This window comes from Mirounga leonina, unplaced genomic scaffold (genome assembly GCF_011800145.1).
Source record: "Mirounga leonina isolate KUSES-001 unplaced genomic scaffold, KU_Mleo_1.0 Mir_197, whole genome shotgun sequence".
NCBI lineage: Eukaryota > Metazoa > Chordata > Mammalia > Carnivora > Phocidae > Mirounga > Mirounga leonina.
In genome coordinates this window covers 2,265,094-2,283,885 of record NW_023270494.1, presented here as the reverse complement: position 1 = coordinate 2,283,885, position 18,792 = coordinate 2,265,094, and the positions used below count along the sequence as shown (strand labels likewise).

At 51.6% G+C, this 18,792-nt stretch overlaps 1 protein-coding gene across 5 annotated transcripts in view; it reads left to right on the top strand.

The window, feature by feature from the left end:
* RNF213 (ring finger protein 213) overlaps nt 1-18,792 on the top strand; it is a 103,129-nt gene that overhangs the window by 39,897 nt on the left and 44,440 nt on the right. For all 5 annotated transcript variants that reach the window (XR_004683020.1, XM_035025834.1, XM_035025832.1 and 2 more), the window contains 11 exons: nt 1,087-1,260; nt 1,631-1,780; nt 4,445-5,034; nt 5,910-6,075; nt 7,064-7,281; nt 9,218-9,358; nt 9,477-9,641; nt 10,368-11,523; nt 12,558-12,751; nt 12,943-13,098; nt 13,684-17,292. Coding sequence is in view for 4 of the 5 variants with exons in the window: in XM_035025834.1 (XP_034881725.1) it covers nt 1,087-1,260; nt 1,631-1,780; nt 4,445-5,034; nt 5,910-6,075; nt 7,064-7,281; nt 9,218-9,358; nt 9,477-9,641; nt 10,368-11,523; nt 12,558-12,751; nt 12,943-13,098; nt 13,684-17,292 (6,719 nt within the window). In the remaining variant the exon portion in view is untranslated. The remainder of the gene's footprint in view (nt 1-1,086; nt 1,261-1,630; nt 1,781-4,444; nt 5,035-5,909; nt 6,076-7,063; nt 7,282-9,217; nt 9,359-9,476; nt 9,642-10,367; nt 11,524-12,557; nt 12,752-12,942; nt 13,099-13,683; nt 17,293-18,792) is intronic.

Here is an 18,792-nt window from a genome sequence, read left to right as displayed (position 1 = left end):
CGCTGCACCTGTTCACCCCTCCCCCACGCCTCCCTGTAGCTCTGCCTTTCTCAGAATGTCCTCAGGACCAGTTGGAGTCGTACAGTCTCTGGCCTCTTCAGATGGGCTTCTTTCAGTCAGTGATGTGCATTTAAGTTTCCTCCATGTCTTTTGTGGCTCAAAGCGCCTTTGTTTTTATCACCAAATAATATTCCATCGTCCGGATGGACCACAGTTTGTCCATTCACCCACTGAAGGACATATCGGTGCTTCCAGGAATTTGCAATTATGAACAAAGCTGGTGCATGTGCTTTTAATGGCACAGAGAAATCTGGTCTTCTCATCATGCCGTGCAACCCTAAAATTACTCGGAGGGAAAACTTCTGGTGGTTGAACTAAATATATTTAAAAACTCTTGTCTTCTAGATTGATCTTAAAATTCAAATTCAAAATTTTGCCAGAGAGCCAAGATGTGCAGAGAATCAAACCCTCACATTGATGTTTCTCTGTTTCCACGTGCTGTGAAAACGCCCTCCTTAAAACCATCTGGGTCACCCTCACTGGGTTCGAGTGCAGCCACTCTTCCCCTGCATGGATTCTCCAGCTGGGGGCACGCAGAGGAGACAAGTGGTTTAAGACTGCCTTCAGCTCAGGTCATGATCCTGGAGTCCCAGGATTGAGTCCCACATCGGGCTTCCCACTCAGTGGGGAGTCTGCTTCTCCCTCTGACCCTTTCCCCTCTCATGCTCTCTCTCACTCTCTCTCTCTCCAATAAATAAATAAAATCTTTAAAAAAAAAAAAGAATGATATTCAGCATGCTGAGGGGGCCCCAGGTTTTAAAACCCCGAGCAATGTGGCTCTCCTGGCTGATTCCCACCATGGGAGGAGTCCTCTTCGTGAACAAGGTCATTGGGAAGCTTTCTAGGCAAAAGCAGAATCGAGTGAAGGGAGAAGCACATCTCGAGACACAGAGTGACCTTCACTTGTCTTGTGTGGAAGTGGGGGCAGAACAATGAGGAGGCAGTTGGGGACCGACCCCCGTGGTTCTCAGAATCGGGGGGAGAAGCGGGCACCCACCGTTTTAACTCTGTTCTCCACCTGATCAGGAACCGATGAGAAGATATTAGCCAGTATTACTGAGGACAGCAAGAGGCTGTTGGCTATCGCCGACTCTGTGTTCACGAAAGTCAGTGGGGACCTCCTGAATGGCACCATTTTAGTTGGACAACTGGAGCTCATCACGAAGTGTGCAGATCGGTTTCTGGAAATCTGGCAGATAAGTAAGTATCCGAGTGGGGTCTGGGCTTCAGGTTAGTGGGCAATGACTGCATTTGCCTGTGTATTTTGTAGAGGGGAGACATTTGTCATCTTTACGATGAGTGGCTCTTCCTGTCAGTAAGTGGAGAGGGGATGGTTTCTAATGCTCCAGAAAACAGTGGGAAAGTGAGAAGGTGGTGACCCAGTAAGACCCGCTCTGTCTCTCTCCACGCGGCTGAGCTCATAGGCATCTTGCCCGTGTGGCTGTGCACACAGCCCCCTTGTCCCTCCCTGTAGCCGTGAACGTGGAGCATCTTCAAAGGGATGTGGAGGAGACAGTTGCACGGAAAAGGCTCTGCTTGTTTGTTCTACTGGGTTCCTTTTTTCTTCCAGAGAGAAAAGGTCTTTTACCCCAAGAGAAAAAGCACAACATGAAGGAAGTGCTGGACTGGAGAAAGGATGAGCTGAAATTTCTGAAGAGAGAGAAGACATGTGTGGACAGTCTCCTGAGGTTGTGTGAGCAGGTGAAACATCTGATAAAAGGTGATACTCCTAAGAGTTAACACGAACGACATTGAGGGACCCCCAGGGGGGAAGGGTCAGAGGACCAGACAGTGAACACGAGTCACACGGCAGCCTCGGGGGAGGCAAGTCACACGCACGCACCTCCTTATTCTTTTTGGTACTTATCCCCATGCCCCTGCATGGCGCACCTAGACGTCCCCTTCACCGTTCAGGCTGAAGCATCAGTCCCCATGGAACATGAGGGCTGGGTCTCTGTTTCTCCAGGCCCCGCGCACACACGCACCCCTTCCAGCCTCCCTCCATTCCCGGTCCTGTCAGGGTTTCAGTCAGATCACCATTCAGGTCTATGATCACGTCTGTGTAAATACACCATTCACAACCAAGCCGTGAAATAGACCATCGTTGTTTTATGTTTCTTGCACCAGCGTTGTTGTCTCTGGAATTAAAATTCTCGTCTTCTCCTATGCTTTGTTTTCAATTCAACCCCTGGCTCTTTACCAACTGTGTGGATTTCCTTACAAAACAATCAGTTAGATCTTCCAGAAGGATTCTCCCCAGACTGGAGGGCTGTAGTTCTAGAATCTTCCTTCGCCATCCTAAGGGTTTCCTTTACATCTCTCCCCAGTTAGATCTGTTTCCCAGACCCCATGATTCTCCTGTCTTTCACTCCTGTGTTTTAGTGGAACGAGTTCTCTGTCCCCTGCTCACTCCCGAGAGAGGGAACACATCTCGAATCCTTGCACATCTGAGGATGTCTGCCCTTGTGCCAGGGTAACGCCTGGGCCAGGCAGAATTACAGAGCAGAAATCCTGCGGGATCTTGGACATGTTGCTGCACTGTCCCGGTCGCTGTTGAGAATTCACATGCGATTCTCACTATTGATCCTGTGTGTGTGGCATGCTTACTCTCTCTGAAGGCTCTCCAGATCTTTTTGGTCCCACTCTTCTGAAAGTTCATAATGATGTACCTTGGTCAGGGTTGGTTTCCATCCACTGTATTGGACATAATGGGATGGGTCTTCCTGGTCCAGAAATCCACATCCTTGACTCCTGGGCAATTCTCCAGAGTTCTTTAAGTGGTTAGTTTTTTCTCTCATGGAAATGCACATCGTTGGGTGCCAGACCTCCTGGGGTGGCCATCGAACTTCCCTAACTTCCTCTTCTGTTGCCTGTCTCTGGTTTCCGCTCTGCTTTCGGAGAAATTTCTGCAATATAACCATCAACCTTTCCATTGTGTTTTTCGTTTCACTTCACACAAATATTTGATTTACGGGAGCAACTTTTTCTCTGAATGACCTTTTTTTATACTATCCTGTTCTTGTTCACAACTGTAGTGTCTTATTTTTCTGAGATTATTGGCATTTTTGGTTTAGAGTTCTTTCTTGTCTTTTTTTTTTTTATGATTTACTCATTTACTTGAGAGGGAGAGAGCAGGGGGAGGAGCAGAGGGAGAGAGAGAATCCCAAGCAGACTCCCCACTGAGTGTGGAGCCTGACACAGGGCTCGATCTCAGGACTCTGAGATCATGACCTGAGCTGAAATCAAGAGTTAGAGCTCAACCAACTGAGCCACCTAGGCACCCCTAGAGGTTTCCTGGTCTTTTACTCCCAGAGTTTCCTGTTTCCTCCGAGTCGTCTTTATGTTGCTATGTTTTCATATCTGTCTTTCATGTAAAAGATTTTTCACATATGTCTGGGAATTCTTTTTCTGTCTGTACAAAGAGGGGGACCCAGCAAACCCATGGAAGACCCTGAGGGTGGTGCAGCTAGCCCTGTGGTGGACACGTTAGGTCTTCTCTGGGGCTAGCCAGCTTGGTGGCCGCAGAGCACCCTCCACATTAGCAGCTGTCCCTTGCTGGTGTGGAAAGGGTGGCTGGCCTGCTATCTAGAATGGGGTGGGCAAGAGAGTCGGACCTCTTCTCCAGCCTTTCAAGCCAGGCCTCCTCACTCCCTCACCAGCTCCCTACCTCCAGCAGCCATACAACCAGTGTGTATGCTGCTGGGAATCCTGTGTCAGGAGCCTGGCTGACTCCTGCCTCCCTGCCGCGGGCTGGGGTTCCACGTCCTGGGGCCCAGCTTGGCCTTGGCCACTGGTGCACATCCGCTTTTCAACCCCTGCTGCCCTTTTCTGCTCCTCCCAGCCCAGCTGGCTTATGACTTTTCCAAGACCATGTCTGTTCTGGCCCTGAAGTGCGGGATGTGGGGAGGGAGTGAAGCAGGCAGTGTCCATGCTGTCATCCCTGCCCAGAAGTGACCGTGCTTGCTTTGTTGTGAAAATTCATGAACAAGGGCGCCTGGGTGGCTCAGTTGGTTAAGCGACTGCCTTTGGCTCAGGTCATGTTCCTGGAGTCCCGGGATCGAGTCCCGCATCGGGCTCCCTGCTCGGCGGGGAGTCTCCTTCTCCCTCTGACCCTCCCCCCTCTCATGTGCTCTCTCTCTCTCATTCTCTCTGTCTCAAATAAATAAATAAAATCTTTAAAAAAAAAAAAGAAAATTCATGAACAAGCTGGGAGTTGGGTGGGGGCTGGTGGGGAGATAAACGGGTTCTTAGTGAGGAGAAATGCCAGCAAGTGTGTTCACGTGAGTTTTCTTATGAGCAGCAAGGACGGTAGGCATGTGGAAAATAAAATACAGTGGTGTGGCCAGTAGAGGTTTGACTTCTGATGTTCTTTATGGTTTCAAAGTGGATGTGGAAGAGATGGCAGAAAGACACTTGGAAGATCTCGGCAGTAAAAGACTGAGTGACACCGTGACAGTGAGGTTGTCACTCAGCTCCCCGGACGTGAAGAGGACAACGCATTACAACCTGAGCCCCCAAGTCCAAGAGATGGCCGAAAAGGTGGAGCAGCTAAAGGAGAGCCACATCTTCCAGGTCTTCTGGGAAGACGCTGCAAAAGTGCTGAGTGAGCCCGAGGAAGAGCTGGAAAGGCGGATTTTTCAGCCCGAGAAGGCCTATGGATATCTGTTTCTCCCTTGTTTCAAGAGGTTTATGAAACTATATGAGGATCTGAGGTCAGGAGAGATCACCTTTCAGGAGGTCGACACCACCTTCAAGGACTTTGTGAATAACTACGGCCACCTCGACACCGAACTCCGTCTTATGTGTGTCCTGGACCCCAGCGACCAACGCGACTGGATCGGGGATCGCGTTGGGCAGATCAGGGAGTACCATCACCTGAACCAGGCTGTCAGCTCAGCCAAGGTCATCTTGAAGGTCAAGGAGAATTTGGGCCTGACCGGTGACTTTGGTGTTCTGCACACTTTATTAAACTTTGTAAGTTATTTGCCAGGGACCCATGGGGTGGGGGTGGGGGGGCTCCCATGGGCTCTCCGGGTTCTGGAAGCTGGACAGGATGGTTTCACAGCTTCCCCCAGGAGTTCTTGTTGCATCTCGCCGGATGCCTGATCATGCCAAGGGCTTCGTTTCTACCTGTTTATAAGCAGCGCACGCACTCCTGGCGAGTGAGCATTCATTTTCTCAGGTGGCCATGAGGGACAAGAATTTGGGAATGTGCAGTGACCCTCTTCTGGTAGCCAAGGATTTGGAATGAGTCATCTGGTTTCATCAGGCTAGAGAGAGGCTGGAGAGGCAAGAGCTGGGTTTGTTTTGCCCCCTCTGCGTTCACATCTGCTAGTGCTGGCAAGGAGTGGTACACAGTAAGCCGCCTCTGCTATGGTGAGGAAGCAGGGACTCTGCTTTGTGTTCCTTCAGGCCAGGATTTACAAGGTATCCCGTGATCTATGTTATGGTGTAGATGTGAAGACGGTGAAAATTTAGCACAAAATTTGGAAGTATGCACACCTAGGCTTAGATCCCAGCAGCGTGTTCTCAAGTAGGTCACTGCTCTGGGCCTCCGCTTCTTTACCCATAAAATAGGAAAAGTAACAATATGCACCTGGCAGAGTTCGTGCGTAAGTTGCTTTGCGGACTGCCAGGTATGGAGGAATAGTAGCTACTGTGGATCGATGGGGAGACGGCAATGGGGGCTCTAGCGTCCCAGCTCCCGGTCAGGAGCTTCGTGCACCTGCCTTTAGCCGCTGCAAGTCCAGGAAGAGTGGGCCGGGGTCTTTGGGATGGTCAGTGCTGCTGCTTGGACTCCAGGGTTCCAGGTAACCAGGTCCAGCCCACAGTAGAGCTCTGTCTTGCAGACTGACAACTTGGACGTATATCACCATGAGAAGCTGGAGCGGATCAGCAAGCAGCTTATCCATGCCAACAAGCTGCTGCAGGACATCAGTGAGACCCGGTCCCAGTGTCTGAGTGAGCTGTCCCTGAGCAAGGAGTTCATCAGCTGGGTCCGGGAGGCTCTCGGAGGTACAGCCGGTCATTGAGGTCGCTGGGAGTCGGGAGAGAGTGTTGAGATGGCTCGCGGGGGGTTCCATAAACTTACAGGCAGTCCCTCCTCTTGATCACGAGCTGTGTAGAGAACAGACGTGCTGTCTGCATCCCTTCCGTAGCTGTGCAGTGTGTGCCTCCTCGATCGTTGGTAGAATGGGCCTCAGGGCGGTATTTCGTATGTTCCGGCATAAAAACTTCCCTTGGCTACTTTTTGCCCCCACTCTGGAGGCTTGCTGTGAACAGTTGGGTATCATTTTCTTACAAATCTTGTCCCCTTTAGCTTTTTCCCCTGGTTGATTTTAACTAGAAAGTAAGGTAAGCTCTTGTCCACAGACGAGATTTCATTACATCAGCTCATCAGTGTTATGTGCGCTTCTTTTTTTGGCCAAGAGCTTGGAAGCCTTTTTTGTCCTGTGGTTTAGGTGCCTCTGACAGAGGGGTTGCACGGCGGGGAGGAGAGGTAAGGAAGACAGGTGCAAGAAGCAGGAAAGGGGCGGCAGGCATACTGGTATGCAGGGAGGGGGTGCTGTCTCTCATCGGATGCTCAGTACTTTCAACTGTGGGCTCCTTGGCCCACTTTGATGCACATCCTTTGATCAGTAAGTAGCCCAAAGAGAATTATCTCCATCTCTTTGTAGTTAATGTCAACATAGCATTTACCAGCTGAGCCCATTTCTTTTTGCATTAAACAGCGATGTTGTGTGGCTTATACGCGACAAAGCGCACGGAAGCCTTGTGCCGTGTCCGGATGTTGCTGTTGCTTTGTAAGGGGCAGGCGTTGGCCAGGGGTGTCAACATCAACAGCAAAGGAAACACGGCCCCAGATTTGTACTAAAAGCAGAAAGTGGATCAGACCCTAAAAATCCATCACTATCCATTTATAGCCTAAGTGTTCTTGTTTGAGGTCTGAGTGTGGGATCATCCGGGAGCCCCCAGGCGCTCACCTGTCTCTCCTCACCCCAAGGCATCAACGAGCTGAAGGTATTTGTGGACCTGGCCTCTATCTCCGCGGGGGAGAATGACATCGACGTGGACCGGGTGGCCTATTTCCACGACGCCGTGCAGGGCTATGCATCGCTGCTGTATAAGCTGGATGTGAGTGCAGGATTTGACGAGTTCATGATGCATCTCGAAGAACTGTGGAAGGCCCTGGAGAATGACCCGCACCTGCCCTATAAACTGGTAAGTCTCCCTTCTGGCTTCATCCAACCAAGCACACAAAGCTGCACACCGGGCTGTTCGGCATCACGAGGGGCAGGACTACAAGTCACCCCACCTGTGTGGCACATGTTAAAATGATGTTTAAAACCAGTTTTCCTTCGTATGTGGAAATGCTTTCTTTCCCTTGTTACATTAGAAATTAGAATTCAAAATTTCACGTAAATAAGAGCAATTTCCACCGTGCAAAACACACATGGAAAAAAGACTAACATATGACCAGTGTTTTTTTCTGAATGGTGGTGTTACTTAATATTTCTTGGGCGCCTGGGTGGCTCAGTCAGTTGAGCGACTGCCTTCAGCTCGGGTCATGATCCTGGAGTCCCGGGATCAAGTCCCGCATTGGGCTCCCTGCTCAGTGGGGAGTCTGCTTCTCCCTCTGACGCTCCCCCCTATCATGTGCTCTCTCTCGCTCTCTCTCTCTCTCTCTCAAATAAATAAATAAAATCTTAAAAAAAAATTCTGTATATTTCTTGGTACTTTCCATGTTTTCCACAATTGGTATAAATTAAATTTCTTTAAATAATCTCTACACCCAACATGGGGCTTGAACTCAGGACCCTGGGATCAAGAATTGCATGCTCCACAGACTGAGCCAGCCAGGCACCACTGTAAATTAATTTTCTTTTTTAATTTTATTTTATGTTATGTAGTCACCATACAGTACATCATCAGTTTTTGATGTAGTGATTCACGCTTCACCGTTCTCGTACAACCCAGTGCTCCATGCAGTACATGCCCTCCCCAATACCCATCACCAGGCTAACCCATCCCCCCGCCCCCCCTCCCCTCTAACACCCCCAGTCTGTTTCTCAGAGTCCATAGTGTCTCATGGTTCGTCTCTCCCTCCTATTTCCCCCCCTTCGTTTTTCCCTTCCTTCTCCTAATGTCCTCCATGCTGTTCCTCATGTTCCACAAATAAGTGAAACCATATGATAATTGACTTCTCTACTTGACTTATTTCACTTAGCATCATCTTCTCCAGTCCCATTCATGTTGATGTAAAAGTTGGTTATTCATCCCTACTGATGGCTGAGTAATATTTCATTGTATATTTGGACCACATCTTCTTTATCCATTTGTAAATTTTTAAAAATATTTATTTATTTGAAAGAGAGAGACCCAGTGAGAGAGGGAACACAAGCAGGGGGAGTGGGAGAGGGAGAAGCAGGCTTCCCGCTGAGCAGGGAGCCCGATGTGGGGCTCGGTCCCAGGACCCTGGGACCATGACCTGAGCCGAAGGCAGACGCTTAACGACTGAGCCACCCAGGCGCCCCTATCCATTTGTAAATTAATTTTTTATCAGAAAAATGAATGAACATGTTAGTTTGAGTAAACCATTTGCACCGGGGTCCGAGCAGACCCATCCTGTGTCGCGTGGCTAGTGCGCAGAAGTGATGTCCGCCAGATCCACCTGAGGGTGAGGGAGGAAAGGAGAAGCAAAAGGACCAGGTAGAGGTGGCTCCATTCCTGCTGCTGGAAGCTTATGTCTGAACAAAAAGTCTCTGTTGTAGTTTCTCCAAGTGCTTCCATTTGGACTTGGGGTCCCCAGAAGCATACTTAGAATATAAGGCCGCACTGCTCTGCTCTGTCCAGCATTACCCCTGCCTAGGGGCCCGGCAGCACGAAGCCCTCCCACCATTCCATCCACGTGCCCCCATGTGCTCGCCAGGGCAGTGGCCACTGGGAGGGACACAGACAGCCCATTACATAAAGTGCAACACTGTGGGACAGCGACTGAGAGGGATAAGCGAGAGGGCAGTGGGTGAGGAAGGCCTCCCCTGCGGGCAGGAGATGGGGACGGGGGGCTTGCCCCGTGGGAGCAGAGACGGAGTAGCCACAGGAAGAAGAGAAAGAAGGTCGCTCACACCGTGGCCTGTTTCCCCTCCTGTCCCAACAGCGTGACTCTGCCAGGAACTTGGAGTGGCTGAAAACTGTGAAGGAAAGTCACGGGTCAGTAGAACTCTCTTCCCTGTCATTGGCAACGGCCATCAATGACAAAGGCATCTATGAGATCCGGGCCCCCAAGGGTGGCCAAAAGGTGAGCCTCCCTGCCTCCTGGCACAGCGAGCAGTAGTATGTGCAGGCTGCTGCAGAGTGGGGTGGGGGTGGGGTTCTGCCTCCAGAAAAACGACCTCTGAGCATACACAGTTCCACAGATCTCCCCAGACACGGTTCTGCAGTTGCTCCTGCCCGAGAGCCATGGAGGCCGTGAGGAGGTGCGAGTCTACTCTTTGGAAGACCTCAAGGAGCTTTTGAACAAATTGATGCTGATGTCTGGCAAGAAAGATCACAGCAACGTTCAAGTAGAGGTATTTTCCAAGGTGAGAACTCGTGATGACATTGGGGCCAAGCAGATGTCGTGAGCTCATGTTTGGGCAGAGGACTCTCACTGCCCAGTGACCAGAGAAAGTCAGAAGGGTTTGAGTTTGCATTAGTTGATAGGAAGCATTCTGCTTTAAGTCCATGGAGTGGGGAGCCAGCAGGTGGGCAGAATGCAATCACCCCAATTCCTGACCCCAAGAGACGTCTGAGCTCCAACAGGCCCTTTGGTCGGTAGTCCCTTCTTAAGATGCACAGACCGAATTGTCCTGAGTCCTCCGAATCGCAGAGGAGATAACCCCATGGGCAGGTCTTAGAAAGAGACTCCTCTTGCTTCGCTCACTCTGTAAATCAGCAGGAACCCACAAAGACTTAAAGATTTACATAGTGATTCTTCATTGAAATCAAAAGTGACCCTGTTGATAAAGGAATATCCATTTATGACGTAACAGCCTCTGGACTTTGTTACGGGTTTTTTCTTTCAAGGTTGTTTGTATTTTATGATGACATCCTTTAGCCTTACCAGAGAGTCCTGTGGGAGGCTGATGATGTAAATGGGGAAATAAGGCCTCTGTGATTACCCCGTGTGCTCAAGGCCACGCAGGGAACCAGTGGAAAGACATGAACCCAAGTACTTCAAGTTATATCCGCATTCGTGTCATTCTGGATGGTTGTATGAACTCTGGCGCAGCTCTGTGATACCTGCCTCCTGGTTCCATTTGCCACAGGTGTTCTGCAATGTGCAGAGGCTTGTCCAAGCTTTCATCAACCTTTACTGTGCTGGAAACATGCTGTTCAGGGCCTGGCATGCCAAGGTGTACTGCTCCCCCTGGCAAGGCGTCTCCGTTTGGATGGACTTCGGCTTGGAGCTCATAAGCCCGCTCAAGGGCCGTTGCCCAGTGGCCGAGCTGTTGGAGGCCATCAGCAGGCAGATGGAGCACTTCCTGGACCACTGGAAGGGCTTCGTGGCAGAGAAGCGGGCCAAGCACTTTTATCTCAACTACTACACCGCCGAGCAGCTGGTGTACCTGAGCACAGAGCTCAAGAGACAGACGCCCAGCAACGCTGCTCTCACCATGCTGTCCTTCATCAAAGGCAACTGCACCCCGAAGGACGTCGCGAAGGCCCTCGAGGGGCCCGACGGCGAGGCTGCCGGGCAGCACGAGAGCGCGGCGGTCGAGGGGCTGCGGCTGATGCTCCTGCATGAGTTGAGCCTGGAGGGCAAGCTGAGGGCCGTCATGGAGCAGTCGATGGCGTGCACGAGCGCCCTCCTGCCTCACTGCCTGGACCTGGAGACCCTCGGCCGCTGTCTGGCCCTGCTGGGCTGGATGAGCGGACGTCCTGTGGAGCGGCTCCTCCCCAGCGGCCTGCATGCCGGCCAGCCCAACCTCCTCGTCTGTGGCCACTCTGAGGTGCTGTCGGCTGCCCTGGCCATCTACATGCAAACCCCGCACCAGCCGCTGCCCACCTTCGACGAGGTGCTGCTCTGCACCCCGGGAACCACGTTTGAGGAAGTGGCACTGCTCCTGCTCCGTTGCCTGACCCCAGGCTCCCGGGGACAGGGGCTCTACAGCCTGCTGTACGCGGACCTGCTGAGCTACGAGGTGGCCTGCCAGGTGGAGGCGCTCTTCCTGAGCCTGTGCTCGAAGCTGCACCATGAGGACTTCCAGCTGGTGATGATCTGTGACTCCGAGCGGGAACATTGCCACCTGCCCTCGGCCTTCAGCCAGTACAAGGTCCTCGTCACCCCCCAGGCGCCGCTCCAGGACATCCGGGCCTACCTGGCTCGGCATTTCCAGGCCCCCGAGCACACGCCATCGGCTGCTGACGTGTTCCAGGACCGGATGTGCGTGGGGATCGTGGCCTCCAAGCGAGCGGGTGTTGGTAATGACAGCTCCTGGGGTGGGTGGGCCCCTTGGGTCCCAGGGACCATCTGACAGCCCTTCCCTGTCCAGCAGGGGCGACTCAGGTGGAGCCCTCTGTAGGGGGGGAAACTGAGTCCCGGGGGGGCTTTGATTCTCTGAGGCTGTAAGTCGGGGCCTGTGCTGGAACGGGACACCCTTTCTCCCTGGGTTTCACGCTCAGGTCACCTTCCTCTAAGTAGGCTTCTCTGAAACTCCTTCTCTTTTAAACTCCGTTGGCCACTTCACGGTTGATGTGGGTCTTGAGGGCAGAGGGAGGTGTGATTGCTTTGTCTTGGGAAGAAACAGATGCCCCTTGACTTCCCTTTTTTGACTTTATCCCCTTAACAGCACAACCTTCTCTGCATGGAAAACCTGCACCTCCCCTCCCCTGGAAGGGGGTGGCACAGCCTCTGTCCTTCGATTCGGATTGCCACCAGCCATCCCAGGGGATGGCAAGGAGAGCAGGCAGCAGCAAGGAAATTTGAGGGTTCAAAAGTGTATTCTTTTTTTTTTTTTTTTTTTTTAAAGATTTTATTTATTTATTCATGAGAGACAGAGAGAGAGAGAGAGAGAAGCAGGCTCCCTGCCGAGCAGGGAGCCCGATGCGGGACTCGATCCCAGGACCCTGGGATCATGACCTGAGCCGAAGGCAGACGCTTAACCATCTGAGCCACCCAGGTGCCCCAAAAGTGTATTCTTTAACGTGATGTTACATTGCTTCTCTTCTGAATTTTGCGTAGAGAAATGACTTGTAATCTTTCTGGATTCTCTCATTCCTGGTCCACAGCCCTGGCACCTAATTTCCATATTTTATTTTGTTTCATTTTTTTAAGATTTTATTTATTACGGAGAGAAGAGCACGGAGGGAGGGGCAGAGGGAGAGGGACAAGCAGACTCAGTGCTGAGCGAGGAGCCCAGCGTGGGGCTCGATCCCAAGACCCTGGGATCCTGACCTGAGTAGAAATCAAGGAGTCAGACGCTTAACCCCCTGATTTCCATGTTTTAATGTTATAGGAAAGTCTCTCTATGTGGAGAGATTACATGGAAAACTGAAAAGGAAGCATAGAGGCAAAGAAGTGCCCCTAAAGGTGATCCGACTAATCGACCCTCAGGTGGATGAGAACCAGGTTCTGCACGCCCTCCTGCCTTTCCTGGAGGCTGACGGCCGGACGAGACCCACGATCTTCCACTTCGATGTGACCTCTTCAGTACGTGCCCCAGGATTTCAGTCGAGTGGCCCCCATGTCCCACCCTGCCTCCTCCCCGTATCAAGATTCCCTCTGTGTGTGTGACATTCAGCATCACCGTGTCCAAGGACAGAGTACTGCGGTCCTCAGGGTTGGGGGATCTCCTCGTCTTCTGTGTATATGCTAACAAAGCCACGTGATTCTGTCTCTAGGTGCAGACTGGACTTTGGGTGTTCATTTTCAAACTCCTCATTCTCCGGTACCTAATGGATGTAAATGGCAAAATGTGGTTTCGGAACTCATGCCATTTATACATCATTGAAATCCAGGAAAGGGCTCCAGCGCTGCCCAAGAGGCCTTCAAGACGGGTGTGTACCCCAGGGCCTCTTCACGTGTCTGTTCCAGCGCTCCCCACTTCTCCTCGGTGAACCCACTGGCTGCCGTGCTAGTAAAGATAAATAATCTTTACAGTTATTTTTTAATGATGTCTGGAATAGAAATACTCTTACTAGTTGGAAGCATCTTGAGTTTGATTTGTTCGATTTGGGATTGATGCTATTTGGGTGCGATACCAGAGGTGCTCGGCACATGGTAAATCTGCTGGGCACAGCCCGTCCTTCTTAATGCCAGCTAAGATGGGAAAGAGGCTCTTGTCATATACACTTCTTAACAAAAGGGAACCTTGTGCACGCATGCGCACAAACACACGTGCTTAGTAGAGACTTTGTTCCGGGAAGTTGGGTGACAAGGACCTAACGGTGGAGTAGGTAGCTTCCATGATGCCTCAACATACAGGACAGCAGCCTGTGCACGACGGAGTCCACAGAAACCAATTTGTGGGAAGTGGGTGCTTAAAAGGGTCCATGCAGTGTAGATCGCATGGAGGATTAAAATGCGGAAGCTTTTTTAGGAAGTGAAGTCATAACCATTGTATTTATGTCTCCGCTTTCTAGAGTACACACACCCCCCACTTCAGTTTTCTCGATGTCTTCCCAAAAGTCACCTGCCGGCCTCCCAAAGAAGTGATAGACATGGAGCTGAATCCTAAAGAGAACTACAGTGGTCCAGGGATGGATCAGAGAGTGTTCTGCAGCGAGACTTTCCAGAGGCCTTACCAATATTTGAAACGGTTCCATGAGAAACAAAACCTAGACACGTTTCAGTACCAGGAAGGCTCCGTGGAAGGCACCCCTGGGGAATGCCTCCAGTATTTCCTAATTTACTGCGGGTTGATAAATCCATCCTGGTCAGAGCTATGGAACTTTGCGGGGTTCCTGAATTATCAGCTTAGAGATTGTGAGGCCTCCCTCTTCTGTAACCCAGACGTGATTGGAGACACACTGCAAGGCTTCAAGAACTTTGTGGTCACCTTCATGATCTTCATGGCAAGAGATTTCGCCACACCGACACTTCATACATCCGATCAAAGCCCAGGGAGGCACACCGTCACCATGGACGGGGTCAGGGAAGAAGACCTAGCCCCTTTCACTCTCCGGAAGAGATGGGAGTCAGAGCCTCACCCGTATGTGTTCTTCAATGGTGACCACACGTCCATGACCTTCATAGGCTTCCACATCCAGCCCAATGGGAGTGGCAGCCTTGACGCCGTCGATCTCTCCGGCGGGAGGGTGATCAAGAAAGACGTCATGGGAATGGAACTGTACCGGGGGCTGTTGCTCCAGAGGGTGCCCTTCAATGTTGACTTTGATAAGCTGCCCAGACATGAGAAACTTGTAAAGCTCTGCCTGGCATTGGGGATCCAGTGGCCCATGGACCCTGATGAAACTTACGAGCTCACAATGGACAATATGCTGAAGATCCTTGCCATTGAGATGCGGTTCCGGTGTGGGATCCCCGTCATCATCATGGGAGAGACTGGCTGCGGGAAAACCAGGCTCATTAAATTCCTCAGCGACCTGCGACGCGGGGGTACCAAAGCTGAAACCATGAAGCTGGTCAAGGTCCATGGAGGAACCACTGCAGAGATGATCTACTCCAAAGTCCGGGAGGCAGAGAAACTTGCTCTCTTCAATAAGGACCGACATCAGCTGGACACCATCTTGTTCTTCGATGAAGCCAATACAACCGAAGCCATAAGCTGTATCAAGGAAGTCCTGTGCGATCGTACAGTGGGCGGCCGGCCCCTGGCCAAAGACTCGGGCCTGCATATCATAGCGGCATGCAACCCTTACCGGAAGCACTCACAGGGGATGATCTGCCGTTTGGAGTTGGCCGGTTTGGGGTACAGGGTCAATGCCGAGGACACGGCGGAGAGGCTTGGCTCCATCCCCCTGAGGCAGCTGGTGTACCGAGTGCATGCTCTGCCACCCAGCCTGATCCCACTGGTGTGGGATTTCGGACAGCTGAATAACACCGCCGAAAAGCTCTACATCCAGCAGATTGTGCAGAGGCTGGTGGACTCCATCAGTGTGGATGAAGACGAGACTCGCGTGATCACAGAAGTGCTTTCTGCCTCTCAGGGTTTCATGAGGACGACAGTAAACGAGTGCAGCTTTGTCAGCCTCAGGGACGTGGAGCGCTGTGTCCGAGTGTTCAAATGGTTTTACAGCCACAGTAGGATGCTCCTGTCAAAGCTGGATTCCTTTCTCCAGGAGTCCCACGTCAGCAGAAACAACTTGGAGAGAGATCCTGTCCTCTGGTCCCTGGTGCTAGCCCTCGGGGTGTGCTATCACGCCTCTTTAGAACAGAAGGAGCCATACTGGAGAGACATTTGCAGGCTCTTTCCAGAACCATATAATGACAGCAAGGTTATTCTGGAGGAGATAACTCAAACACAGGGTCTTTTTCTAAGTGGTGTGTCTTTAAGGAAAACCATTGCTAAGAACTCAGCTTTGAAGGAGAATGTCTTCATGATGGTTATCTGCATTGAGCTGAAGATTCCCCTCTTCCTGGTGGGGAAGCCCGGCAGTTCCAAATCTCTTGCCAAGACCATCGTGGCGGATGCCATGCAAGGCCCGGCAGCTCACTCGGACCTCTTCCGGAGCCTGAGGCAGGTCCATCTGGTATCATTCCAGTGCAGCCCACACTCTACCCCCCAAGGCATCATAAGCACCTTCAGACAGTGTGCCCGCTTCCAGCAGGGGAAGGACCTTCAGCAGTACGTCTCTGTGGTGGTGTTGGATGAGGTTGGACTGGCAGAAGACTCGCCTAAGATGCCCCTGAAGGCTCTGCACCCGCTGTTGGAATACGGATGCATTGAGGATGATCCTGCCCCCCACAAAAAGGTTGGCTTCATAGGCATTTCCAATTGGGCCCTGGACCCTGCCAAGATGAACCGGGGCATTTTTGTGTCACGCGGCAGTCCCAACAAGAAAGAGCTCATAGAGAGCGCTAAGGGGATTTGCTCTTCAGAGCCCCTAGTTCAACAAAGAGTCCAAGGGTACTTTGCACCCTTTGCCAGAGCCTATGAAACCGTGTGTCAGAAGCAAGACAAGGAATTCTTTGGGCTTCGTGACTACTATAGCCTAATCAAAATGGTCTTCGCCAAGGCAAAGGCTTCTAATAGAGAGCCCTACCCGCGAGATATTGCACAAGCTATCCTTCGGAACTTCAGTGGCAAGGATGACATCCATGCTCTGGACATTTTTACAGCCAATTTACCTGAGGCGAAGTGCTCAGAAGAAGTCAGCACCATACAGCTGATCCAGCAGAACATGTACAGTGACCTTCAGAAGGTGTCAGGCAAGGAGCTGGATGACTCTGAGTCCCGCTACCTGCTTGTGCTGACCAGAAACTACTCGGCCCTGCAGGTCCTGCAGCAGACGTTCTTCAGGGAGCACCAGCAGCCAGAGATCATTTTCGGTTCCAGCTTTCCCAGGGACCAAGAGTACACCCAGGTCTGCAGAAATATCAACCGAGTGAAGATCTGCATGGAAACTGGCAAGATGGTGGTGCTGCTCAACCTACAGAGCCTCTACGAGAGCCTCTACGATGCGCTCAATCAGTACTATGTCTACCTCGGAGGCCAGAAGTACGTGGACCTTGGTCTGGGGACCCATCGGGTCAAATGTCGGGTTCACCCAGACTTCCGCTTGATAGTCATTGAAGAGAAAGACGTCGTCTACAAACATTTCCCCATCCCTCTCATTAACCGGCTGGAGAAACACTATCTGGATATCAACACCGTTTTGGAGAAGTGGCAGAAGAATATCGTAGAAGAGCTCAAGAGCTGGGTGGAGAGATTTGTAGATGTGAAAGCAGAGCAGTTTGTAGCCAGACACAAATACAGCCCTTCTGAAGTCTTCATTGGCTACCACCCGGACGCGTGTGCCTCTGTGGTGCTCCAGGTCAGCGAGAGGCGGGCTCGCGGCCCCTTGACCGAGGAGCTGTACCAGGAGGTGTCCGAGGAGGCCAAGCTGCTGCTCCTGGGTTGTTGCACGCCGGACGCGGTGGTTCGGCTGGGTGCCACCTCCCTGGGCCTGTTTGCCGTGCAGTCCCTGTCACAGGAATACTACCACAGACAGCAACATGACTCCTTTGCAGACTTCCTCCAGGCTCAGCTTCGCACCGTGGATCTGGAACGCCGTGTCGTCTTCACAGAGGTGATGATAATTTTACCCTTGTCCTCCTTCATCCCTTGCATCCCTCGTTTCAAGAATTCAGGGTTCTTTTCAAGCCAGTGTTCAGAAGTCATAAATGGGTATGTTGAGACTTTAGTTTCTCTCCACTAAGTGCGAGGAAACCCAGATATTCACAAAAATTCAACGAAAGCAAGTTTTGAGTGCCTGTTTCTGTGCAGAGCTCTGTGCCGGTAGTAAAATTATATACAGTGTTCGCTTCGGCAAATGAAGTGACACATTTGAGTACCGTGCTGAGGGCACCAAGGATATAGGAATGCCTTGGCACGGTTCTCGGCCTTGGTCAGCATGCGGCGCAAGACTCGTGACAAATGCCATTGGCATCACAGAGCAGTGCTCTCCGTAGGGGCAGGAAGGAGCACTGCCCATGAGGGCTCGAGGTCAGAGGAGCCTCAAGTAGATTGTGAAATGTGGCTGGGAAAGCAGCAAAGGCAGAGGTTCCTACTTGAGCAAAGGCGTCGAGGTGTGAAACAGTGCCGTCTCTGCCGGAAACCAGGAGCCGGTCGCCGGGCAGTGTGAAGCTCGAGGGTGCAAGGGCCAAGAGACGGGGGTGAGATGCCACTGGAGGGACTTCATGGAGGGTCTGTCTGGTCAGCGGTGCTGACGAGCTGGGTCTGCCGTCAAGAGGGGAGGGATAGAGGAATGCATATTGAGGTGTGTCCCATTGCCTGGGAGAGGGAGGAGAAAGCCTGATAAAAAGACTTACCGCAGAGAAACAGGGAGGGAGGCTGCTGTACCAGTTCAGTCAAGGTAGAGGAGCGGGTAGAGGGAACCGAGAAATAGTTAGGATGTGCATCGGCAGAGCTAATGACTTACTCCATTTGGGGCCTGTGGAAGACGAAGGGGTCTAGGGATGGTTTCCTGGATTCTTCCTTGGGTGACTGGAGGTTTGGTTAATTATAGTCCAGGAATGAGCCACAGATATTGGTGGTAAATTCCATTTGGGACAGACTTTGATGCCCCTGTGGCATCCAGGCAGACACATCTGTCATGCAGTTGGATATAGGAATCAGAAGCTCAGTGGCAAGGCTAGCCTGGAGTTAGGGGTTCGGGAGCTGTGATATCTGCACGCCCATAAGGAGTGTTTTGGTTTACTCTGTGTGTGTGTGGGGGGGTGTGATCCAGTGTTACAGGAGAATTGGTCATAACTGTGGGGCAGAAGGAGCACTGTCCATTTGAACTCCATGTGGAAGTATGCAGAAGACCAGGAGGGAGGAATGGCATTTGCGTTGAGCCCTAAGGGATCATCAGAATTTCTAGGAGGGGCCAGGCAGGAAGAGACACTGGAGTCCGAGGAGATTTGAAGGCACCTGGGGACAGGATGAGTCTTCTCTCCGATACCTTTTGATTTCACAGGTTCTGTTTGCCTCAACACTGCCTCATTTTTTTAAAACTCCTCTGGGTTTGGATTCTCTTCTGTGTACCAAATGCACAGTGCATGCTGGGCCCGTAGAAGATATTTGC